At 46.5% G+C, this 26,282-nt stretch overlaps 1 protein-coding gene across 1 annotated transcript in view; it reads left to right on the forward strand.

Annotated features, from left to right (window-relative positions):
* Positions 1–8,627, forward strand: part of LOC119160785 (motile sperm domain-containing protein 1) — a 146,626-nt gene extending 137,999 nt beyond the window's left edge. The window contains exon 6 of the mRNA XM_075880890.1: positions 6,961–8,627. Within this exon, the coding sequence (XP_075737005.1) occupies positions 6,961–7,127 (167 nt within the window). The 3' untranslated portion in view covers positions 7,128–8,627. The remainder of the gene's footprint in view (positions 1–6,960) is intronic.
* The last annotated feature ends 17,655 nt before the right edge of the window (positions 8,628–26,282 follow it).

Genomic DNA, 26,282 nt, shown 5'->3' on the forward strand with positions numbered 1-26,282 from the left:
TTGCTGAGACGCCTAAAGTTGCACCTGAGAGCTACAACAACAAATGAAAGATTGTTTTACATGGCTGTTTGTACATACACTGAGAAATACTCAAGTCCGCCCGGATGACATTCTTTCTGCTCTTTACCGAGAACGTAGACGGCTTCAGCAGAATGTGTGTGTATATCACCCATGGGCACCTGCTAAAATCAAGGAAAAAGGTCAACCGAAGTTATTCTTGATTGCGATTTTCTGAACAACAGTTAAAACATAGTTGGTAATGATGAATTGACGGGGTTTAACATCCCCAAATCACAATATAATTACGAGAGACCCCATAGTGGGGCGCTCTGGAAATTTTACCACTTTAGTTATTTAACATGCACCTAAATCCAAGTGCACGGGCCTCAAGCATTTCCGCCTACGACGAAAATACGACTGGGATTTGATCCCGCTATCTGCGGGTCAGCAATAGAGCACCATAACCACTGTATCACCCTGGTAGGTAGTAAAAAAGACGGGTTTGGTAAAATCGGTATGCGCTACTTTTCGTCCAGTTGTAAGAAAGCAGGTTCAACTGTATGAGACATATTGCTGAAAATTGACAGCATGGCAGAGTGACAGCATGGCTAAGTGATTCCGTTATCTCCCGTTGCCTACTCCTTGCTTTTCAGTGGCACCTTTCACTTGCAGATGTGATTAGCAGATACGAAAGCTGTGAACCACAATGCAACAACCCAAATTTGCATGCGGCAATTCTCGCGAATTTCGGGTAACATATGTGGCATATAATATGACATGTAATGCACAGGATATTCTTTGTGTCAAATGAAAAAAGATAATCAACACTATTCCGCCATGTCTGTGCCTGTTTGCTGCTTGAGACACTGCTTGCACAGAGTTTCTTTCATTCCTTGAAAAAATTATGGTTACTATGTGTATTGCTCGTAATTTTACACGATAACATGCCCACTCGTGTTTCTTCATTCTGTGCATTTCTTGTCGTGTGTCTAGTCACTAGTTCCAGAAATTGTTCGGTGTGCCCTTCTAGTCATGTCAACGTAAAGAAACGAACAGATGAAGCAAGTCAATATACAATCTGTCGTATAGTTTTTCAGCTTTATTTTCCTTATTCTTTCGCTGCTTTCACAGTGCTGAACAATAAAACTTGTGCTCACTACAGCTGCCCACACTGCTTTTCTTATTATTTATACTGCTTCAGGTTTATGACTATCGTCTTTTTATTTATCAGCCTAAGTTACAAGATGAGTATTTTGGTAGGCCTTTCTAAGGCTGTGATTGGCCTGCACGTTTGTCTGTGTTCTACCTTCATCCCCATCGACGGCACTTCCGAGTGCCTTTAGCTGTTAGGGCATAGTAAAGATGTACACTCGCATAAGTCAAGTTAGGTGTATGAATGGAAAATTCTGTCGCGCGCATGTGTGCATGCACGTGTGTGTGTGTGTGTGTGTGTGTGCGTGCGCACGTGCGTGTGTGTTAGTATGTTGCAGAACGTGCGAAGGTTCAATACAAATGTAATTCTCTGACCTAAGTATATCTTAGCACACGTACTAAGTGTCACCCTGTAATATGCTTTAAACTGGCCTATCAGACCTCGAATTTCTGTTTGGCTTTTTTCATTAAAACGAAGCTCTGCCTATTTAAAATTATTATAGTGATCGACTCCAGTGAGATCTGTTCCAGTGGGTACAAGTATGACCGCTGCTTTAGCATTACTCCCGTCGCCGAGCCAACTTAAAACACTCGCAGCTGACATTCCTGCCCAATATCCCACAGAGTGCCAAAGCCTTGAGAAACACCGTGACGCATTTTTCCGTATGCAGACACTATTCATTGTAAAAGCGTCCAGGAATAATATTGTGATAGTAGCAGCACTCAGTTTCTAAATCATGTCAGCACGAAGGAACAAAAACAAAATATGTTGAGTAAGCAGGGGGGGGGGGGGGGGGGAGTCAGACTAAAAGTTTTGGGAAGAGAGTTTGAACCCCCCACCCCACCCTCCTTGGCTACGCCACTGCTGTCTGCAGTATAGCTGCAGAAGACCAGTGCAAGTTCATGCAGTTCATTGAAGAGTGCGAGTTTGCACTTGTGTCATGTGTCGGCAAAGTGTATTTTATTTGCATTACTCTGGGTTGTTTGTTCCTAGGACCATGTTATATTAGGTCAGGTTTTATTTTTTATGTTTAGTCCCCACAATTGAGAGGTGCGAAGAACTGCTAGTAGCGATCGCCTTGAGGGCCTTCTTTAAACTTTACCAGGGGGAGACGATGTTGTGTCGCGTGACCCCTAGTGTCGCGGTAGCACACCAGTGGGTTAGAGTTCTTGTAAATGACCCTAGGTAGAGCTAGACCCTTACCAGGTCTGTTCTCTGCAACTAACTCGGTGTGTACGGTCTAGAGCTGTGCACCAAGGCGGTTTCGGCCGGCGGCGGCGTGGGGCTCGTTTTGAGGCGGCGGCGGCGGCGACGGGCACCGGGTAAAATCATCGGCGGTGGTGGCGCTGGCAGCGGGGGAACCGAAACCACAACTTCAAAAAGCTCTTCATGGTGACTTTTTTTGTGCTTACTTGGCTGAAATTCAGAGCTTTTAGCACTAACTGCAATATACGACATATAAGATTACTAGAAGAGAATTGGCAAACATTTTGTAAAGGCTTTGTTTTTGAGCATGCATACTGAAAATGGGGGGGGGAGTGGGGCGAGGGGAAGGGGGGTACTTATCTCAAGTCATGTACAGTACATTATTATTTTTGGGAACATTTTGACCACCCGTTTAGCGTTCGTCAAATAGAGATTACCGGGGCTGGGATTGAAAACGCATCAGAACACCGTGCCACCGCGGTACAATGTACTAGAAGAGGGCAGTGGGATTACTCCGCCGTTACTCTGACGCATTTGGCGTCACATAGGAGAGATGGCGCCACAGGCATTTTCAATGGAAGCTTCATCTGCAGAAGCTGCTCGCCGATGGGCGTTCGTAAAAGTTGGAACGTGCATTTATTCGATATTTGTAATAAACTTGCATGATTTGACTGCCCTCTGATTATACTATGAGCTTCTGGTGCTCTCGCTTCACAGTGTTTCCCTTTTCGTTTGCGGTACAGCTTCCCAAAAATTAGTCCGATGGCAGCCGGCGCAGTCTGTGCATTCTTCTTTCTAGTGCGACGCAGTTAATGCTATATTTGAGTGTGTGTGTGTGGGTTTCAGAGGGTGTGTGCTCGAGTTAGTTGAGTATTCCTGATAAGCACTATATTTGTTCAGGCCACATCATGTTTCCTCTAATATAACACCTCGTCGAAAAGGATGATGTATCCAACAAATTATATGGTTCGAAACAGTGACCAACGTACGGTTCATGCTGTGTAGACCGAACCTAAAAAGAATTTGTAACAAGATTATGCATGCCCTTTCACGACATAATTAGAAAACAGTGCACGTTCACTTCCTAGAAAAGCTTTAACATGCAGGCGCACTGGCTGGGTTTGCGCCTTTATTATAAAGTGACATTGTAGTGCTTAAATAATTTTTGTTCTGCTTCAGTTGTAGACCATGGCACACCAGTTTTCTGGGGGTTATTAATAATTATAATTATGCAGATACCCATATGTTAGACCTATGTAGAGCGACATAGTGAAAAACTAAATAAAGATACACACGAAGCTTCTGCTCCTGACACGAAGCTCTTATTTGCAAGAACTGAAGTACACCATCTAGCCACTGATTTACACACCTTATTCACTTCTTGTGTGACGGCTCATCTACAGCTGCTTGGCCCTCTGCCGCTTCCCTGCCTTGTCAGTGTTCAGTCCTGTCACATTGAATGAAGACGTGTGACAACGTAAAAAGTAATTACTTTCGCTATGAGGGTAGCTGCGTGCAGACTGCAACCAACTTCAATCGAGAGTCTGCGCTGAACAATCGCCAGTATGTCCATAATGCTGTCAGAGTGCAGCTTGCTCTGGCAAAAACATTCTGCGAAAATATCCTCGAGCTTTTTCAAGAACCTGTACAGCTGACTTGAGGGATGAAGGAGGCCTCCTCGGTCACATAAATTGGTCAGCTGAACAAGTTGACAACAGGCTCGGCATGGATAATGGGTGACGTATGTGCACTTTTTTTCCATCAATAATATGCACATGGTCCTTAAGCTAGAGACGCGGTTGCAAGTGGAGTTCGCAAACTGCGTTGGTGTCTTCCAGAAGCTTGTCCCCTCTGTGCTGGTTTTTCTCGCATTCTTTCGGCCTGTTTTCATCCTTCAGGACGCCAAACAATGACAGGTCCTGCTTACTCTTCACGAACACGTTGCCTGTTAGACACCCAAGCGCCTAACAGTGGTTTTGCCGTTGTCGTGGCATGGTTATAGTGGTTATAGTATGCACTGTCATCTTGCGTGGTGCGTAACGCTCAAAGCTGACGGCAAAAGCTCGGCGCAACAATTTACACAGCCACACAACGTAGCTCAAACTCTGTTGCTTTGCAGGACTTGACCGGCTCATATCCGGCTCAGCTGCAATGTCCCTCCCAAGCTTGTTCCATTGATGGCGATGCCAGCGCCGCCGCTCGTGCGACCACAGAACCACAAACGTGTGACATTTCTGGAGCCACCCCTCTGCATACCCTCCGCCGGAGAGTGAGCCCACTGTCCCCTTCTAGTACACTGTAACTGCGGTACGCATGTTGAATGTATCCTTATTGCTTCGAACTAGCTCGCTGGATTCCGTGCCGACCGGTTGTGCCCTCGCGGTCTCCGACGTCAGCGTAGCTCTGGCCGACTGGGCTCGCCCTGTGTTATCTCCTGACGCCGACCTCCGACGACAGTGTAGCTCTAACTGCCTGGACTTGGTCTACGCCATCTCCTGACGCCGACAAGAGCTCTCGCAAGTGGTGCCTCGTCCTCGGACTCTTGCGACCGTGTTTCCAACTTTCCTATCTCTCTTATCCCCTCGATATGTCGTCGCTCTTTGGCTTACCTCGTCTCTCTCTCTCTACACATTTATTCCTTTCCTTTTAATTCCTCCTCAGCCTCATCCCTTGTGAGCTACTGCTGAGGTGTCGCTGCTTGAAGCAGACAGTTGCGGTGCTCACTTTTCCTTCTTCTAAACATAAACACTTCCCCACTTATTGCTTCTACACATGTGCAGCATTCTTTTTTTTTTAGGGGGCGAAACTCCGTGGGTCTGTCCATTCTCTGATGGTGTATGTAGCCCCCGGTGCCACATACCCGTAAGAGCCGTCCTTAACATGTCCGCTGGATGGCGGCACTTCTATATGATGAATACATGGATAAAAAGATGTGGGATGGCTGTACTTGGGAGTGTTCAGTAGATATACGGACGGACGTAGTGATAGACAGACGGAGTGACGGATGCACAAACAGACAAAGAGGCGGACGCATGGACGGATAGACAGAGGGATGGCCGCACGAACAGACGAAACAACGAACGTACTGATGCATGGAGGGACGCACGGATGGACAGATGCACCGACGGTCACACGGATGGACGGACGCATAGACGGGCGGAAGCGAGAACGAATAGGCGGACGAAAGCTCGAACGGACTGACATACGCTTTGCCCCACCAATCATCATTCACTCTGTGGATATGCTGTTTTTTTTTTTTTTTGGTACTGCCTTGCATATGTCTCACAAGACTCATGGTGGTGACCTGCTGGCATATCATTTAAAAGAATGACAAACCCAGCCTTGAAAGACGCGCGCACACAACAAGATTCAACACGCAAGCTTGGATGTCAGTATTTTGAATGAAGCAACACGGTTCGAAAAGAAAACCAAGACGAACATGTGCTACACGTGATGCAGCTAGTACAGATGAAAACACTGCGCATGAGACAATCACATAATAAATAACCAACACATGCCCATGCGCCATAAGAACCATAAAGATTTAGCCCAGGCCACGATACATTTTAAATTACATTTCTCTAATAAGACGGTCAGTGTCTTTTCGTGATAACGCTACGGGAAGTACACGATCAGGACTATGTTCTTTTTTTGAATTTTATATACTTTAGTCGGTTCACTATCGCTTATCGTGACATTTTATATATGCTATCATCAGTTCTCTCCCGCATTTATTTCATTGCTGGGTATCGTTAAAAACTGGAAAGCAACCGCACTTTCTCCAGTTGAGCAGGCAAATCTCCTACCTAAATGTGATGCACATTTCAGGTTCTTTGAGCGTCCCGCCTGGCCTGTGCACACTCTACCACAAAACAAGAAATGGCTAAAATTCCTGTCATTTTCTTCTTTCTTATACAACAAGAAAATGGTATACGATACGTATGACATCTAACAAAATAATGAGCCCTTAAATGTATCTTTCTTTTGTCACATTTGCGAGTAATTCGGTTATTCTATTACCTGACCAGTTGTACCTGCTCCTTGATTTTCGGATTTTATGATCTCACAAAATCACGAAAGCATTGCATGGCGCCGAGAATTCGGCAACTTTTTTTTTTTTTTCACGCTATTAGAAATAGTGTACTACTGCTCGTCTACTACACCCACTTTCACGCATACCTGAAGTTCCATCTGTTTCTTTTTTAACTACCTTTTCGTTTCAACTCAACCTTGCGGCCTTACAACGAGTAGGACTCAAACGCTGCAGCTTTTCAACGAAGGCTGTCCAAGTGCCACCTAATTCCCTCCGCGATCGTAGGTATGCGTGACCCCCTAAAAATGCATGTTCTTTCTATTGAGAGTCCATCCGAACAAAAAAAAAGTGGGGGATGTGAAGGGGGGGGGGGGGCAGGAGTTACAAAACAGGAATTCACATTGCCAGTGTCAGAAAAAATTTTCTAGCTTTTTTTTTTCTTAAGGTGGAGTAGTTATAGAACTGCACACATGTAGTTGTCCATGGAACACGTTGTTGGGTCGGTTTGGTGCCGAGTCATATAGAAAGCTGCGACTCCTTTCTTCTTCCTTCTAATGCAATAATACAGGTTGCTGGAGGGCTACGGGCCTGCTGATGGCCATCCAAATGTGGGGCACTATGCAGCCCGACGAGGCAAGGATATGGTGTTCGACGAAACCTACTGCACTGGTTCCCGGCCACACCGCCCTGCTTGAGGAGAGCATTGTCATGGCGGATGACAACCAGCCTCGATAATTAAGCGTGGCGAGCGGCGGTATTTTTTTTTTTTTTTGCTTCATTGCAGGAGCGTGAGACCTGTGCCCCAGCCCTTCTTACATCAAAAAAGGGACATGTTGGTAAAATGTGGTGGCAATGCCTAGTCAAAAACGTCGACCTGCAGGCCGGCGTGGGATCAGTGGAGGCATCTTCGTCTAGTTTCATGTTATGTCCGTCATGTAGCAAAATGCTTCTCCTGTAATTATTCTAAATAAAGGTCGTTTCCTTCTACTGAAGAAAATTTAGTACCTTCAAGCTGCCTCGACTCCGTCTTTGCGAAGCTACTATGCCAGAACGACCGGACACAACACTTCTAGAACCACTTGAGAGTTTATTGCCGTTTCGCAATCTGTGATATGAAGGGTTCTTTTTTTATTTGGCACAGCTTTATCAATTCTTTGATTACTCGTATAATGATGATCTACGGTGAAACACTATGCACAATTTAGATTATCTTGATGAAGTCAATTCGTATATGCGCATGATGGGAAGTTATCAGGAGAAAAGTGACTGCTTGAGGACAGTTGTTACGTCACTGGCAGAACGATATAAGATTATCTTTAGCAAACTATACTTTATAAGAAACCATTCAAAAGCACTAAAACAGTGAAGGACCCAGATATAGCACAAGAGCCAGACTAACAACTAGATATTTATTAAGTAAAGCCCCCACACGCATGAACTATCAGCGCATGCGTAAATGGGCTATCTGAGCCTAGTATGTTGCACATTTAACAATACAAAGCCAAGAATTAAGCATGTCAAGATGTCGCAAACAGTGCATTTCCGCAAAGCCAAAATATCAACGCCACATGAGCCCGTTGACTAAAAACTGGGGGTTTGCATCACATATGTCACATTGCCTTTTTTTTATTATTTTGATGGGCTTACAACTTTCATATAAAATGTTATTTCTCAATTCCTTCTTTATGACCCCCTGATTTGAAATCAGGGGCGTGCAGCTACACCCTTTGCAGTGCAAACGTACGTGAGTTTCGAAATTTCCTTGTCATGCGGCCGTGTCTACAAAGGTCAGAAGAGCTGATCAGCATCAATGACAGGCTGCATGAACACCGCTTTCTACTCCCTACAGGTACTGGTGGAAACTCACCACTGCACTGCAATTGCTCTACGTTCCTGATTTCAAATCAATAAGTGTCATTTTTAAAAGAATAAAAAATAAGCTTGAACGTAAAGTATTTAAAGCCTTCAAAATAAAACAAAACATGGCAAAGCATCATGTGTAAATCATACATCAGTTTTCCTTACAGATAAACAATTTGCCTTGCTACATAGTAATTGCACGGTAGCGTCGATTCTATATTGTTTCATGAAAATGTGCTGTTTATAATACCTTAATACCTGTGCACTGTTATTTGTGCAACTGTGAAATGATTCAGATAGCATAATTTATGCACGCCTTGCTGGGTTGTATGTGGGTGGGCTTTCTGCAATAAACATTGTGTTTGATGTCCAATGCTTGCTCTATGTGGTTGTTCTCTTTTATTGTCTTCATGTCTTTCGTTGGATTCCTCTTCCGAATATCGTGAAGCAACTCGCACAGCAAGCTGCATTAGTGATGTACTGTTTCAAACAGCGTTGAGAAAAATCGGCATCTAGATTTTGTTGGTCGAATTTAGTCGAAGATAGAACACGGGTGAAGTAAGGCGCAGATTACTCGGTTTGGTTGTCTGATGAGTGCATGACAAAGCGGAGGAAACGCAAGACATTACGTACTTAGTGTTTTATCCGCGTGCATTCATGTTCTGTGCAGTACTTCACACGAAGTTGATGGTGGTTTTAATCTCACCCAATGGTCTACCTTGCTGAACCTGCCAACTGGATTGATTGTTTGATAGAGCATACTTCATCTGTTGTGTCGGTTGTCTCTTTCTCTCTTCAGTAAAGGCTGTGTTCCAATTCCTTAACGGACTTTTTCTAAATACGCATGCCGCAAACAGCTGGCTCCTGCTCGTTTATAATACTATAAGCAACTGCTTGCATACGCATTCAGCCCAGTTCAGTTTATTACCTTAATGGTCCCACTTTTTTGTAAGCTCGCATTACATAAAGGGGCTTTTACATTAACGAGCGCCGATCTTCCCCTTTGAACTGTAAATGTTCCTTCACTTGCTTTCACAGTCGCATTGATTGTTATTCCAACACTGGCTTTCCACACCTTTTATTCATACATATTGCGTGAAAGGGAGTATAGACTCTATGGTCAGCTGGAATATTTTGGTTTATAGGCCTAGCCAAACACCGCTTTCGGCGCTGTCACAGACCTGTATTCGCTTAATTAAAGTGAGTTTGAATGTAGCCTAAAATTAATGTTTATATTGAGTCCAACACTACCTTCCTACGTTATTATAGGAGTACTGAACAAGTTTTACAGCGAAAGCTGTTATTAGATCACAACTCGGGTCATGCACCGTTGTCTGCCACCGCCGGTGTCCGTAACCACATTGCATGAATTGAGAAAATAAAAACATAACATTAATGACACAGTAAGGCTTGAACCCGGGTCCGGTGGGTGCCTGCTCTGTAGTCTACCGCTGAGCCACACCAGTGCTTAGGACTTGTTGGCAAGGTTGATATCGGGAAAGCAATCGCGTTAATGCGGCTTATAATGTGTTTTAAAAAAGCGAAAGAACAATTAACCAGTTGTCACAATGCGAATAGCATAGCGTGTGGGTCAATTAACGCTCCAACCCATTACAAAAGATTGTTGTTGTTCAGCTATTAACTGCGACGCATACCCACTTCCGGCATAGTCGTCAGCCACTGCATGAACAAGTGGCAATAAATTCCTTGCAAGTGTTTAGCGGATACCACTCTTCTCAGAAAAATGACGAAAAATAGCAGAGCGAATGCTGGCCTACTACCCTAAAATTTTTATTAATAATGCCGTAGTAGGTATCAATCAAGTGTGCTTGCAGGAGTTGCGCAATAAGTGTTTAGAAAAGACTCTGAAAGGGCGCTCTTCAAGCTCTCACTGTGAGTGTGCAGCGCCCAACGTTACTAGACTAGGTCTTGTTGGCAGCGCCTTCCGAGCAGGCCTGGCGTTTTTTCTGATCCAGTTATTGAACTGCATCAGAAAAAGACCGATAATTTACTGGTGACAAAATAAACTGCAAAAGAAAGCCAGATGTACTAAAAAAAATTAATCAGCTCGTCCAAAAAAGACATCGGCGGTGGCGCGCCGATCAGCTGGCGGCGACGGCGTAGCGAAAACTCGGCGGCGGCGCACCAGTATGATCACGGCGCACACCCATATGTGTACCTGCCGTCATGTGAACAGTGTATCAAAGACCAATCACCTTCTTGCCAATCCATAAAACCCTCCTCAATAAACACAAAAGTGCACAGTGCTGCCAACTCTAGAAAAATTTCTCTAGATTTGGGGAATTTTGGTTGTGTTTAGGGGAGAAGAGAAAATTTGTCAGCATCTAGGGAAATTTTTCGCTTCCACGTGGAGCAAGCAGATGGACGGAAGCAGAGTTTCATACAATAATACTTGTATGTATGGACGGAGGGACATCCCGCCCACAACCTCTTTCTTGTTCCGTCTTTCATCTTTTTTCTTTTAGGGTGGTGGTAGTGGTTACAATGAAGAGGAAAAAGGCACCTAATTTCTGTCTGCCTTCAGGCGACAAGGCGCAGTGCCTTATAGGGGTGGGGGAAGGAGGGATAAAAAGAATAGAAGGAAAATAGACGGAGAAGAAGCCAGCCAAGCGAGAGAAAAAAGAAGGAGATAGGAAAGTGGGGATCCGGTCGAAGCAGTCCAAGGGCGGGGCACCACAATGCGAGAGCTGCACGGCTTCAGGAGACCGCGGAGGGCGAACCGTCGGGGGGAGCTACGCTGAAGTCGGAGATCGCGAGGGCACAACCGTCCAGCTTGAAATCCTGCGAGCGAATCATCACTCCCTCTACGCTCACCCAAAAGCGCTGTGGAGCCACGTGATTTACACTTCCTCTACACTCACCCAAAATATTTAAGCGCTGTGCCATGCCGAGTAGTGGTGTCGAGGCGTGCAAGGCGAGACGGGGCTGGTCACCGTCGCCAACGCTGTCAGCGCTCTCGTCTCCCCCTCTTCATTGCGGTTCGTTCTGTGAAGTCCGTGTTCGACGTCGATTGCCTGAATCCCGGTTTGAACCAAAGAAAGGGTGCTCTCACTCGGGCCCGCCAAGTATATATATGTTTTCCTTTACACCAACCTCGCATTTTCTCGCCTTTTATCCGTGGCGTTATTTCTTTGGTTTTTTTGTTGTTTTTTATCGGTTTCCCTTTTTTTTGTGGACGCTGTCACGTAGCTAGTGAGCTGGCCCGTGGAGCCACGTGATTCCGCCAAGGTCACCAAGGTCACCAAGGTTTCTGCGAAAAGCGCCACCAGCACAGCAGGCTGCATGTATGCGGTTATTTGCACAGCTGAAAAAAAAAGTTGAAAAAAAAGTGCCTGGTGGAAAAATGCAAGAATATATTTGGAACAAATATATGGCAGTTATATTTCTAATAAATATATATTTTCGTTACCACTCAGCAGGTTGCGAGGAATGAACTGCCACATGACATAATATGCTTTCATCGTTAAAACTATTTATTGTCACACTATCCTGCATCACATATGACAGCGACGTTTTTCAAGACATCGTTTATATATTAAGTAAGCGTGCATCGTTTCATGTTTTATATTGATACATAAAAGCCGCTAAACACTGCTGCATGAAAGAGGAGGACGAAGTGAGTTTTTCGTTTGATGCTGGTCTGGCGCCATCTTGCTCGTCGAGTTCTGTGCGCTGTAAATAGATCATTAAACAAGTTACTCGTAACATTATTGGTGGAGGTGGACGACCCCCGTACCTCGATGGAGACGCGCAGCGGTCGCACCATCGGCGACCTTTCGACTACTGGTGCTTCCTCTACGCCACCTTCATCGGTCCAAGCCACCACCTACGTCACACTCCCGCACCTCCGGGATCCCGGCACTTTCTCCGATGATGGTACGATCGATCTTGACACTTGGCTGAACCGGTACGAGCGCGTCAGTGCTACTCACCGCTGGGATCCCACGCTCATGCTCGCCAATGTGCTTTTCTACCTGGACGGCACTCCCCGAACATGGTTTGAAAGCCACGAAGCCGACATAACGAGCTGGGATCTCTTCAAAGAAAAGATACGTGACCTGTTTGGCGATTTATCTGGTCGTCAGCTCGCTGCGAAGAAGACTCTTGCCACACGGGCCCAGTCTTCTATCGACTCGTACGTCTCCTACATCCTTGACATCTTGGCCCTTTGTTCCAAGGCCGACCAGTGCATGTCGGAAGACCAAAAGGTTAACCACGTTTTGAAAGGCATTGCTGACGATGCTTTCAACCTGCTGGTTTTTAACAACGTCTCGAGCATCAACACAATCCTTAAAGGATGCCGACGTCTCGAACGAGCTAAAGCCCGCCGCGTAGCCCAAAGCATCGTGCGCCTTCCGAACACAGCGGCCACTTCTTCGTGTGACGACGCCTTCCACCAGGCCCCTCGATGTGACAACCTTACACGCATCATTCGTCGAGAGGTCCAGCACAACCGGTAACCACGCCATTACCGATGCCTGCGCCTTGCCCGACCACGATCTCTAATACAAGCGGTCGTTCGTCAAGAGCTATCGAATGTCGGCTTACATCCTGTTCCTACCGTATACTCTGCTGAGCCTTCTTATCGTACCCCTTCTGCTCCTCGCATACAACGCAATCCGTCCGAATGGCGTACTCTTGATGACAGGCCCATATGTTTTAACTGTCGACGCGTTGGTCATATCGCTCGTCACTGCCGCAGCCGCTGGGCTCCACCGTCCCATTATGCACCTCAGTATCACGCCACTTCTGTTCGCCAGTCGTTCCCATCACTTGCTCTATCAACGCCGACCACATTTTCCGCTCCTACAGCACCTCTGAGCAGACCTCGCTACGACCGGTCACCGTCCCCTGCTCGTCGTCAGTCCCGGTCGCCCCCACAACGCCGCGCTGTCTCCCCGACCTATTCGCAGCACCTTCGACAGGAAAACTAGGCCGTGCAGCTTCTGGAGGTGGAGCTGCGTTGACGACCTTCGTAAGAAATCCTCGATTAACGTTAACAACGAACCGGAATCTTTTGGACGTTACTGTCGACAATGTTCGTGTCAGTGCATTGATAGATACTGGCGCGCATGTGTCCATTATGAATGCTAACCTTCGCCGCCGACTTAGAAAAGTTGTCACGCCCGCCCTCAACCGAGCGTACGAGTCGCCGATGGAGGAACTGCCGCAATTCTTGGCATGTGCTCTGCGCGAGTGTCTATTGGGGAGAGAAGCACTGTCGTTCTTTTCGCCGTTATCGAACATTGCCCTCACGAACTCATTCTCGGTATGGATTTTCTAGCCACGCACTCTGCCCTCATAGACCGTTCAGCTGGCTCTCTCCATCTCGATTTACCCCTCTTTTCCGACCCGCCTAACCCACCGCAAACCAGCCTCTGCTGCATTGATTTCACGCGCCTCCCTCCTAAATCTGTCACACATCTCGACTTATCCTCCACGCCGCCAGTACCTCATGGTGATTACATGGTGGCCCCGATTCCTGCCGTGATGCTTACGCATGGGGTTGCTGTGCCGCATATGATTCTGACGATTAAGAGAAACCGCACCTTCCTTCCACTGGTCAACTTTTCACTCACCACCCAAGTTCTGCCACAGGGTATCTCCCTGGCCAAAATTACCGCTCTCCAAGATGACCATGTCGAGCCCTTCAGAGTTGACGATTGCTGCAGCTCAGTCAGTGGTTCCACTCCATCACGTTCTTGTGGCGCCGACATCGAGCGAATGGTGTCGTCGGACCTCACGTCTGAGCAAGCTGCAGCGCTTTGCCACGTTCTTGAGGGCTATCGTAGCATTTTCGACTTTGCCAGCAACTATTTAGGCCAAACGACCATTGTCACCCATCGCATAAATACTGGCCATGCAACTGCCATTCACCGACGCCCCTACCGTGTGTCTGCGTCAAAGCGTGCAATATTACAACATGAAGTCGGCAAAATGCTTTCGAAAAACATTACCGAGCCTTCATGCAGCCCCTGGGCTTCTCCAGTCGTCCTTGTTAAAAAGACAGATGGAACATGGCGCTTTTGTGTCGATTACCGTCACCTTAACAAAATTACCAAAAAAAAGACGTTTATCCTTTACCTCGCATCGACGACACCCTCGACTGCCTGTACGGTGCCACATATTTTTCAACTATTGACCTTCGGTCAGGGTACTGGCAGATAGCCGTCGACGAGACGGACCGCAAGAAGACCGCATCCATCACTCCTGCTGGTCTTTATCAGTTTAAGGTGATGCCCTTTGGTCTCTGCAATGCACCAGCCACCTGCTTGTGTTACCTTGACGATGTTATTTTCTTTTTGCCCACATTCGACTTGCATCTTGATCGTTTGTCAGCTATTCTGGACGTTTTTCGTTGAGTCGGACTCCAGCTTAACGCCTCCAAGTACCGCCTCGCTCGTAGTCAAATTTCCGTGCTCGGTCACCTTGTCGATTCCCAAGGCGTGCGTCCAGACCCAGAGAAAATTCGCGCAGTCACGAACTTTCCCGTTCCGAGGACCACAAAGGATGTCCGCAGGTTTGTGGGGGTGTGCTCTTATTTCAGACGCTTTGTTAAGGACTTTGCGATCATTGCACGCTCCCTCACAGACCTCTTGAAGAAAGACGCCTCGTTTACCTGAGGCCATGACCAAGCGTCATCATTTTCGCAACTTACGACACTGCTTACAACGCCACCAATCTTGGCTCACTTTGATCCATTAGCCCCAACCGAGGTTCACACGGACGCCAGTGGACACGGCATAGGAGCTGTGCTATTGCAGCAACAACGTGGACACGACCGTGTTATAGCCTATACAGAAGTTGACTGCTATCTACAGCTGAGCGCAACTATTCCATCAAGGAGCGCGAGTGCCTCGCCCTTGTATGGGCCAAGTTTCGTCCATACCTGTACGGGCGCTCATTCCGTGTTGTCACGGATCATCACGCGCTCTGCTAGCTAACCTCCTTGAGGGACCCCACGGGACGTCTCGCTCGTTGGGCTCTACGCCTTCAAGAGTACACGTTCTCTGTAATGTACAAAACAGGGCGATTACATCAGGATGCGGATTTTTTATCCCGCTACCCTGTTGACGAAGCAACCGATACTGACGCTATCACGGACGTTTTTTCCGTTTCGCAGCTGTTGAACATTGGCGAAGAGCAACGTCGGGATGCTTCTTTACAAGCCATCATTGACAAACTGGAGTCAGCGCCTCGCGACCCGTCCCTACGAATGTTTTTGGTCAAAGACGGGATCCTATATCGCCGTAACCTTGATTCCTTCGAATCAGACTTACTTCCTGTCTTCCCAGCGCACCTGCGTTCCACTGTCCTGCATCAACTTCATGACACTCCCATGACGGGCCATTTGGGCGTTTCTCGCACATACGATCGGGTACGACGTCAGTTTTTTTGGTCTGGACTTGCCCGCTCTGTTCGACACTATGTCGCCGCTTGTGAGCCCTGTCATTGTCGCAAAACGCCGTCTGCCCTCCCAGCCGGCTACCTTCAGCTGATCGACGTTCCCAACGAGCCCTTCTTTCGAGTTGGTTTCGACCTGTTGGGCCCTTTTCCACTCTCCACAGCCGGAAATAAATGGATTGCTGTTGCCACGGACTACGCGACGCGGTACGCAATCACACGAGCACTCCCGACCAGCTGCGCTACCGACGTTGCGGACTTTCTGCTGTACGACATAATATTAGTGCACGGTGCTCCCCGTCAACTTCTCACCGACCGTGGCTGAACGTTCTTATCAGCTGTCGTTCATGAAATCCTGAGGTCTTGCCATACCAAGCACAAATTTACTACTTCGTACCATCCCCAGTCAAATGGCCTCACGGAGCGCCTTAACAGGAAACTAACCGATATGCTTGCCAAATAGGTTGCGCCAGACCACCATGATTGGGACATTCATTTGCCGTATATGACGTTCGCCTACAATTCATCTCGTCACAACACTGCCGGCTATTCGCCCTTCTATCTACTATATGGCCGGGACCCAACTCTACCTTTAGACACTTTACTACCTGTGGCCACTGAATATGCTGGGGAAGCCATTGCCCGCGCCGACCACGCGCGCTATGTCGCCCGTAACCGTCTACAGGCTTCACAGGCGCGCCAACAACAGCTCTACAATTTTCACCATAGGGACGTGCACTTTTCTCCGGGTTCTCTCGTGCTTCTCTGGTCACCTACTCGGCGTGTGGGACTGTCTGAAAAACTGTTGTCGCCCTACACTGGACCATTCCGTATCGTTCGCCAAGTGACAGACGTCACGTACGAGATTGTTCCAACCGATCCAACAAAGTCATCGTCAGCTCCGAGCGACACCGTTCACGTGGCTCGGCTAAAGCCCTATTACCCCCCTTCGACATCATCTGCGTAAATTTAGCACCGGGACGGTGCTTCTACCGCCGGGGGTTATGATACATAACAGCCGCTAAATACGGCTGCATGAAAGAGGAGGACGAAGTGAGTTTTTCGTTTGATGCTGGTCTGGCGCCATCTTGCTCGTCGAGTTCTGTGCACTGTAAATAGATCATTAAACAAGTTACTCGTAACATTATGAACACCACCAAGCATTTTCTGTGGGAGAGCTAAATTGCAAAATAACTGAATTGATGAGGAATTTTTGAAACCTAGCTCGCCAGAATATTTCACGTACTGCGCTTTATACGCTCGTTTGGTTATTTCATCATTATTAATATTATTATTAATTTGTAACTTGCATGCTATTACGAGTGCACTGTATTGTAGTGTAAGATTTCCATGAATTGCATTGAACAGCTAGCAGTGTTCCTAAGTATTATTTTGATAATTTATTTCTTCTTCAACCTTTATGCAATGCCTTTTTCTTGGTGACTCGTATAAAATACTGCGATATATGTCTCCCCTGCCCCTAAATGTGATGACCGCTTACCTTTGTGATTTCATGGGATAAAATGTTGTTTAAAGCTTTTCAATTTGTACTGCGACATTTTTTCACTTTCAGCATGGTAATTTTGGTGAATATTTTCAAACAAATGCATGGATATATTATAAAAGTGAATTTGAAAGTCGTTTTCCACAGCACAAACACATATTAGTCTTCAAAAAACTGTTTTCCATGAAAATCTAAGAAAATCTAGGGAATTTTTTTCACTCCAGAGAGGGAAAAAGTGGCTCCGCAGGTTGGCAGCACTCCGAGTGCATTCTCTCGTCAGCCAAGCCCAAGTTTGTCTGCGTGTCAACACTCACCGGCGCTCGTCCTCTCCGCCTACCTGCCACTGGCTTCGCTGCGCTCCGGCCCTACACTACTATAAGCACCGAGGTCAACCGTATGCATGAAGATTCTGCGAGCGTAGTTCGCGCTGTGTGCATGCGACGTGTCCGCTGATGCGCCAAATTAAAGGAATCATGTGACTATTCGGTCCGCGGAGCCGCGACATTTTGCCGTCACGTGTGAATTTAGCTTAAAGGGACTGTCTACCATCCTTACCTGTTTTTATGTTTTGTGCCGCAATCAAAATCGTACGACCTGAAGTGTTCAACCTTGTAGCCGTTTCTCTGGAAAGTGTGCACAAATTTTCAAAGCAGAATTTTCCGACCTTCGCTTGGACTCCATCCATCGGTGGCACGAAGGAAGGAAAGATAGGAGAGGGCATGCCCAGCCAGTGCGCTACTTGAAAAGAGTGAAGGAAATGACATCATGGTGGCCATAGACACTGGGAACAATGACGGCATTGCTATGGTTGCGTGTTGCGCTGTGGAGCTGGACTAGCAGTGACCGGCTGCGGCTGGCTGCGGCATGTGTGCCTCCTTAGGTCTCGTGCTGAGCTGTGGCGGACAATATCCGTGCTCTGCGCCGCGTTATAGGTTACGCAGTGTTCTCCTGGCAGTTACTGTACTCTTAGCAACGTTTACAAATCCTTTTGCCCATCACGGGGTTTCAACAGTGCGTAGAACGAGTGCATATCCATGTGTCGTGCGGCGGATGACGCAGATGAAGCAATTAGTGTTCAGCGAAATTGCGCTGTGCACCATGACGAAGTGGAAAGACGACGAAGGACTTGCAAGTCAGTGACGGTTGGGCAGTGCCCCTGCTTGTGACAACGGACGACGCTGTTGAGCCCAGCAGGACGCAATGTGGACCATGTGCCCATCCATAGTTTCGTGTTGCGTGTGTACAGTAACAACTCGCATGTGCGTAATAAAACACCCTTTCTGTTCCGCTTGTTATACTCGCCCCCAGCATTGCATGTAATCTCAACGTTAGAGCAATCGCGTTCAAGTGTCACTTGCACTGTGCTCAAAGTCACCAAGGACGTCGGTCGCAGCACGCTGACGCCGGTGAGTTTCACACGGAACACGGGCACAGTGGCCGGGCGCTGCGTCGGCTTCGTGTCGGAATGCAACCGTAGAAGAAGACGCACGACCAATCGTGATGTCTGTACAGTTGCTGAATAAATGACGTGAAAACACTCGCCGTTGTCAGTGCATCTAGTGCGCGTTCTCTTGTACTTACTTCGTTGGTGGCGAGCCGTTACTCGCTGTTAATACTCGAACGAAATGATTTCACTGAAGGTGTCGCGCTGGCCCAGAGTGTTGAGCCCCGTTCTATCAGTTTCGGATCGGCACGACACAAGCGCTGCGCAGCTCGCGTGTTTTCCGAGCCGGAGTGAGAGTCGTGCCTTCTGCTTTACATTCGGATGTAAACAAGAGAGGAGAGTTTGCCCAGTCAATATGGCCGACTTCCGGCTTCATCGCGGCCTCACAACGACTCACGAGTGTCGTCGGGGCCTCTCCTACCATAGAGTTTCTTACAATAATACCTAGAGGGGAATCTGGCGCTAGTGTCTACACGGGCTCCTTCAGCGGCGCTGGTACCCCCATGGGAATTATGGAAAGTACAGGCTTCAGATTTCCTTTGGATGGATCACGTTCTTGAGGTTCGTGACGCTTGTTTGCTGAGTGTAAAACAAAGTGATATGAAGTTACGTCTAATTGAAATATGCTTCATTTTTTGTATGTAAATTTTATTGCAAGAAGTTTTTGTGACTATGCGGTAGAAATGAAACCTGGACAAATTTAACCACCAGGGCTTGCATTGCTCTGCTAATGCGTTCTAGCATCAAGATGTAATGAATTATTCTTTATACATTTCAAAACAAACATTCTTCTTTTGCGCTTGAAAGTACGCAAAATCTATTTATGGAAATAACAGCACAGTATTAAGTAAGGAACACTTAATGCTGCAATGCCAGGCGCGTCTGTTCAGATCGTCTGCCCCCAATGCACCTCTCGTTTTGTTTTGAAATCGAGTCAGAAGAGGGTTGCGGGGCATCTCCTTCGCGTCGCCGTCGTTTTACAGTTGATTTCAACGAGTTTTGGCAAAACACACTAACAATAAACGTGAACTCTATGTAATATCTTGCACTGGCATGGGACGCTACAGCTATGCGCAGTGATAAGTGGACGACGCTTTACTTAAACTGTGAAACACGACTTATACAGCTCCAGCGTTGCAGTAAATTGAGAGGCCTAGCAGGTTTAAGCTTCTTTGAGCAACAAAGGTGCCGCTTCAGTCCTTTGCACTGACCCCACTACACACGCCGCGGGAAAGGCGAAACCGAAACTGTAAAAAAAGATCTGCAGACAGTTCACTACTTAACGCGATCCGATCCGAAGCCTGTATTTCCCATAATTTCCATGAGGGTACACGATCACATCGCCAGATTCCTCTGTAGGTAGTATTGAATGAAACTCTATGCTCTCCTACCTTTCCTTCCTCCGTGATCGGTGGGATAAACCCTACAACACTGGAAAGTAGAGGCAATGACCATTGTACTGCCGGTGAAAGTCGAAAAATGAAACCACGTGCGCTTTTTGCAGGCTCCATCAATTTTTGTCTGATAATAAAATAAATATTCTAGTGCTCGTTTCAAACCGGCAGACATTTTTGGTTGTTGTTCTTATGAGCCGCGGCGGGTGCAGTGCTCGCGTTTCTCTGCCGTTTCCAGGCAGGCAAGCGAGCACATCGCCGGCAGTGCCATCTCTTTGAACACGCGAAAGAAAAAGCAACATTTACTCTCTGGTGCAATGCCTCATGTGGGTAAAATACAATTATTGTGATAGCAATTACATGGGCACTCTCCGCTGGACTTTGCCGCTGGGGTTGGCGTCGACGTCACTCACTGTATATGTATACGTATCTGTATATATGAGAATGCAAGAAAGAAAGCAGTCTTGATAAAGACTCTGGCGCGCGCAATGCGAGGCGTTCATCACTGAGCAACCGCAGAGCGCTTCTTCGGACGTTGAGATGGCAAGCTCTTTATATCTACCACTTACCTCTGGTGATGGGCATCTCGGGGGGGGGGGGCAGCTATCGCGTTTTCATCATTACCAGCAAGACGGCGCAATGAGAGCGTGGTGGCTAGGGAGCCTACATCTCCCACGCGTACTTTGCTCTCAGAGTAGAGAAGATAGATGCTCACTCGCGCGCCCTTATCTCCCGATAGGGACGATCTAATGTTTTGGCTGGCGTTGGGCTTTCACTAGAGTGTTTCTGTTGTAGTTGCCAGGCGCAGAAAGGTCACTGAGACGCCGTAACAACTGAGACGCTTATTCGCGTTCATCTGTACCTGTGAATGTGTTTCGTGTGTCATTTGTGCGTGAGAAACGCGGGGTACGTTTCGATCTGCTTGCCATTCGGTACGTTACCTTCCAATTAGTTGCTATCGCGTTCAGTGCTTCGTCTTTGTGGCAAAACTGTGACTTTTTTCAAGTTATAGATGCTCGCTTTTAAGCAAAACGAGCGTACCTGCGCGGATTTCTTGTCCTGTCAATATATTGAATCACATTGCTGTTGGGTGACTCTAGCGATCATTCTTCGTCGACATTAAGCATGAAATCAAAATTATAATTTCTTTTTTTATTAGAAGAAGCATCTTTGTTGCCGCCGATCTTCTCATTTTCGCTAGAATCATAAAACTTTTTACGAGTGGTTGACACTCCCTTTGGGGAAAGCTCAAAGTACATTGGAATGCTCCCAGATCTTTTTTTTTAAACCAAGCGTGAAACCACCCGTGAAAGCTTATTTATTTATTTTATTTACAGTATACAGCAGTCGAAAGACCAAGCAGGGGGCATAATAAAAAGTAATTCACAGTTTACCTCTAACACAAGAATATATAAAGCACTAAAAACACGGTAAAACAGTTGAACACAGAGCGACATATAAATGAAATAAAATGACTGTAAGATAATCCAAATAGCAACTACATAATGTAAATCAAGTACACTCTAAGGCAGCAGAGAGCTGGTGTTGAATTGTTAAGAAGAGAAAGATACATAGTTATCAATATCCAGATAATCATTATCACAAGACACCTCGTTCCACTCATTGATAGTCCGAGGAAAGAAATAATTCATGAAAAGATTTGTACGTGCAAAGTAAGGCTCAAGAGGTTAAGCATGTGTATGCCTAGTTGGTCTTTAAATTCGGTTTTTTATGCAAGTTTCTGGTCGAATGTTAAATTTTCCAAAACGAAGTGAGTGTAGAAATTTCAGTCGGGCGACTGCCCTTGGTATTTTAAAGTAGGGGTGTTATTAATGGTAGTTGTTTATGAGTCATTTCTGTGGCAAGCAATAAAGATAAGCAAACCACTTTACGCGGCACTATCTCAAGTTTCCTAATATATTTCTTTAGATGTAGGTCCCAAGCAACACTACCACAGTCCAAATTCGGTCTTATAAATGCATTGCAGGCCAACAGTTATATTTCTGAGAATGCTGGTTGTAATTTATGATTGATATGTGGGGTTTAACGTCCCAAAACCACCATATGGTTATGAGAGACGCCGTAGTGGAGGGCTCCGGAAATTTCGACCCCCTGGGGTTCTTTAACGTGCACCCAAATCTGAGCACACGGGCCTACAACGTTTCCGCCTCCATTGTTTGTAATTTATGCTTTAAAAAGTTAAGCTTTCTAGCAGCAGATAAGCATGTTTTATTAATGGGACTTGACCATGTTAAGCGGTTTGTAATTGGGACACTTCAGTATTTATATTGGTCAACCTCAGTCAAGAGAAGTTGTGAAAAGACCCCAGACAGCTAAAGTATTGTCTGCGAATTCTTTTACTGTAATTTGTTGCAGCTTTGCGTCTGTTAATGCTGAAATTATATTGTAAATGCTTGAACAAATCTTATAATTAATCCTAGTGGCTTCAATTCAAGACGATTTCGAAACGCCCGCCTAAATACTATAGGAAACTAGCGCCCCACAGCGGAGCAGCGTCTGGGACTACTTGCGTTCAAGCTTCGGTGACGCTGTAAGACGCTGCTTTAAAATAGGGGGACGCATGGGCGATGAAAAATGAAATGATGGGGGGCTTTGAGCAAGACCTCCTTAGGGTACAGAGAAGCATTGCTGGCGTAAGCAGCCCAAACCACCTCGAGAGCAGCCCGACAACAGAGCGAGAGGGGTGACGAACAATAGTCCTCGCTGGGTGCCAGTCGGCGTATTGTGAGCATCCCGCAAATGTTCTTCACCTCTTCAACGTCACAATGAGATCTTCGGTCTACGTTAATCCACATAAAATGTCGGTTGTGTTTCAATACTCGAAAAAGCACGTTCCCTTAATTTAAAACCAAATTAAAATATATTCTAGGCAATATTCGCCCCTAATAATTGGTCAGAGGTGGCCTCACATGCAGGACTACTGGTGTATTACTATTTAATTTCATTTACAAATCTTCGCACCTCTTAGAAATGGCACACAGGTTGGATCGCAGGCATTTTTCGTCATCTGGAATAGTACTTGTTTCAAAAAGTATGCAGTCATCTGCAAAAAGCTTTATCTGTACTTGCGATGTGTCTATGGAATTGAATTGGCTTTATTTCTTTTGTTTGCAAAAAAAAAGGAAGCAGAAGCTTGTGGGGTCTCGAATTGACGAGCGAGTGCCATGCCACGCTCTTGGAGTGAACGGACACAGCAGACACGGTCGGTACAAACCAAATAACATACATTTATTTAACTAATTTATAACGATAATATCGTCTGCCGAATCGGTACACAACTCGTTATGTAATACGCTAGGACATCGTTACGCAATAACACGACAAACACACCAACACACCCAAGGCGGCGTCGCCAACGCTTGACTTACCACGCGGGCCCCCAGCGTCGCAGCCCGCTGTGCCACACACCGAGGACCCACGAGAGACAACCGTTCGCAGCAACCGCCACGCGCAGAAGAGCTCGCTCAACTCTCGCCCGCCACCAAGGCCTGCCTTCCACCAGGTGTCACCGCCGGCGCTACCACTCTACCAACAGTGGTACTCAACGCGAACACTACTCCATCTACGTACACCACACGGCGCAAACAACTTTACAGGGGGTGTCAGCACCCCCACAAGCTAAAGGCCATGAGGCTTGACAAAATCCCCTACGACAGTTTGGCACGCAGGCCATACATACCACAAGTCAGTACAAAATACACCGTACATACATATTCAACTGAATAGTTGCAAAAATATAACTACAAATGTACAAAAAAAATTTGTAAAGCGAGAAGAAAATGTTATGTCTGCAAAGAAACAAAATAAAATGCTACATAATACACTGATAGAACAATTCGCTCCAGTCAACAACTAAAATTTGCAATTAAAACACGGAACTTGAAAATACACAGAGCAGCGTTGTCAGACAAACTCAATATTAGGTGAAATGAGCAATGTTTTGTAGGATTCATTTGACGCTTCCATAACTTCGTCATAAAATTTGCGTATTCTATTTAGTAGTGAAGGTGCTTGGTAACTTTTGAACTATTTCCCGTAATTTGTTCCTATTTTTCGGTGTTCTCAAATGGTGTTGCCGAAAACTGTGGCGCGGGTTGATGGGTGCATGCGTGGTGTAATGTGCCCTTTTTGGTTTGATATGTTGCATTAACTTGCACATTTATTAGCACATTAACGCATTGTCATTAACTTGCGCTACAATAGCACATTTGATTTGCCTTTATCATAAAGTACTTGATAAAATCAGGCTGTGTTCTAATGTTCTGTAGAGGTCCGTGGTAACATTAAAATGCCCATGGAGCTCTTTTTTGCAGTAAAATCCGCTTCTTATATTCTTTGTGTCATTATGCCTCAAGTTAATATGCAGTAAGTTAGTCGGGAGTAAAAGAGTGCATAATACAACAAAATTTTCAGCCAAGGAAAAACCACAGTACTTAATAATGACCAACCGTTTTACTTAATTCTGTTGCAGTTTTATTCACATGTATGTTCGAGGCTAGGTCTTCCACAAAAACCGCACTCCTAGAAATTTTCGACTTTTAACCTTCTCAATTATTCTGTCATAAAAAAATCACAGCATATCCACGAGGTAAATGATGACGAGTGGCGCAAAGGGGATGGACAGCGCCAGATGGACAAGCGAAAAGATGGATGCAAGGACGGACGGATCGATACACGAACGGACAGACAGACGCACAGACGGACGCACGGCTGGACAGACAGACGAACGGATGGATGTACGGACGGGCGCATGGACGGATGGGCAGATGGAAGCACGGATGGACGCACGAGAGGACGGATGAAGGCATGGATGGACGGAAGCAAGAACGGACGGACGGATGGACGCTTCGCCCCACTCATCATTATTCACTCCGTGGATATGTTGTGATTTTTATTATTTATCATATTACAAGTAACGTCCTTTAGTATCGTACCATTTGCATTTTCCAGCATATGGATTTCGTTATACGTACAAGCAACATTTTTAGATATCGTCAGTTGGGTAAGTGCGCGTGATTGCCGCGGCGAGGAGTGGCCTCCTCCCGTATCCCGCAGCGGTGGCGCTCCTGTCGCTTTGGGAAAGATGAAGGAGCGTCGTCTGCTACCTCTGTATGCCAAACAACGGGAAATTCGTTTCGAAATACGTGGATTGTAGTTAAAGCAGCTTGATGAGGGCCGAATGATTACTACTTAGTGATAAATAAGGGCCGAATCTGTATATAATAATTGTATGATTATTTCTTTGCTTACAATGGCTCTGTGGTGTGGCCAGCGGGAGGCACACCAGGCCAGTATCGTTCTCCCCCGCCCCCCAAAAACATCCATTATCTGTTGTTTACAGAACAAAAAGTGACACTCGACCACACTTATCTGTCCGGCACTCTCTTCACATCAAGGTGGTTCCCCTACCCCCTGAGAAATAATTCTGCCTGCCAGTGGGCATGCCAGTGGGCATGCCCACTGGCAGGCCAGGCCAGTGGGCATGTTCTGCCAGTGGACATGCGGAGAGCCATCAAAGAGGACAGGTGGTGCTGACGATTCGTCTCGTTGCTTGGTGGGCACCATAGTGAAAACGTGATTTCACGCGCAAGTCGTCGAAGACTACTGGCTGCATCGGTCCGCGAAAGTGGTATGGCTTCTTCTCGTGTTCTTTCAAGAGCTGCCCGCGCGGCAGTATCGGCATGTTTGATCCCTATGATGCCGCAGTGACTTGACAGCCACTGAAACGTCACATGATGCCCTTTCTCGTGTGAAGTGTGGAGAAGGCATCAAATTTCGAAAACAAGCTGTTTGTACGGCCCGCGACGCAGTGCTAAGAGCACTAATTTTAGGGCAGCCCTTGAGTCGCTGAAAATCGACCATTGTTGCGGTGGTTCCCGAATGACCACACAAAGTGCAGCGCGCAAAGTAGCTAGTTCCGTTGCTGTAGATGCCGTGGAGTGGTCAGTCCTAAAGCTAATGGTAACACCTCTTGCCGGGACAACTACTACACCTGACGAACACTGGCGGTTCGTGGAGCCATCGGTATATATATGTACACTGTCTGAATATGCCTCGTGCAAAAGAAGAAGAGACAGTTGTTTCAGCACGGGCGATGAAAGCTCAGATTTCCTCCGGATCCCTGGTACACTAAGATGCACTGTTGGTCGAACAAGACACCAAGGGGGTATCGATGGTTTAGATGCAAGAATGAAGCCCGAGGGAAGATTCTCGTTGTACTTCACAATCATTTTAGAGAACGA

Source organism: Rhipicephalus microplus, chromosome X (assembly GCF_043290135.1).
Source record: "Rhipicephalus microplus isolate Deutch F79 chromosome X, USDA_Rmic, whole genome shotgun sequence".
Classification (NCBI taxonomy): Eukaryota; Metazoa; Arthropoda; class Arachnida; order Ixodida; family Ixodidae; genus Rhipicephalus; species Rhipicephalus microplus.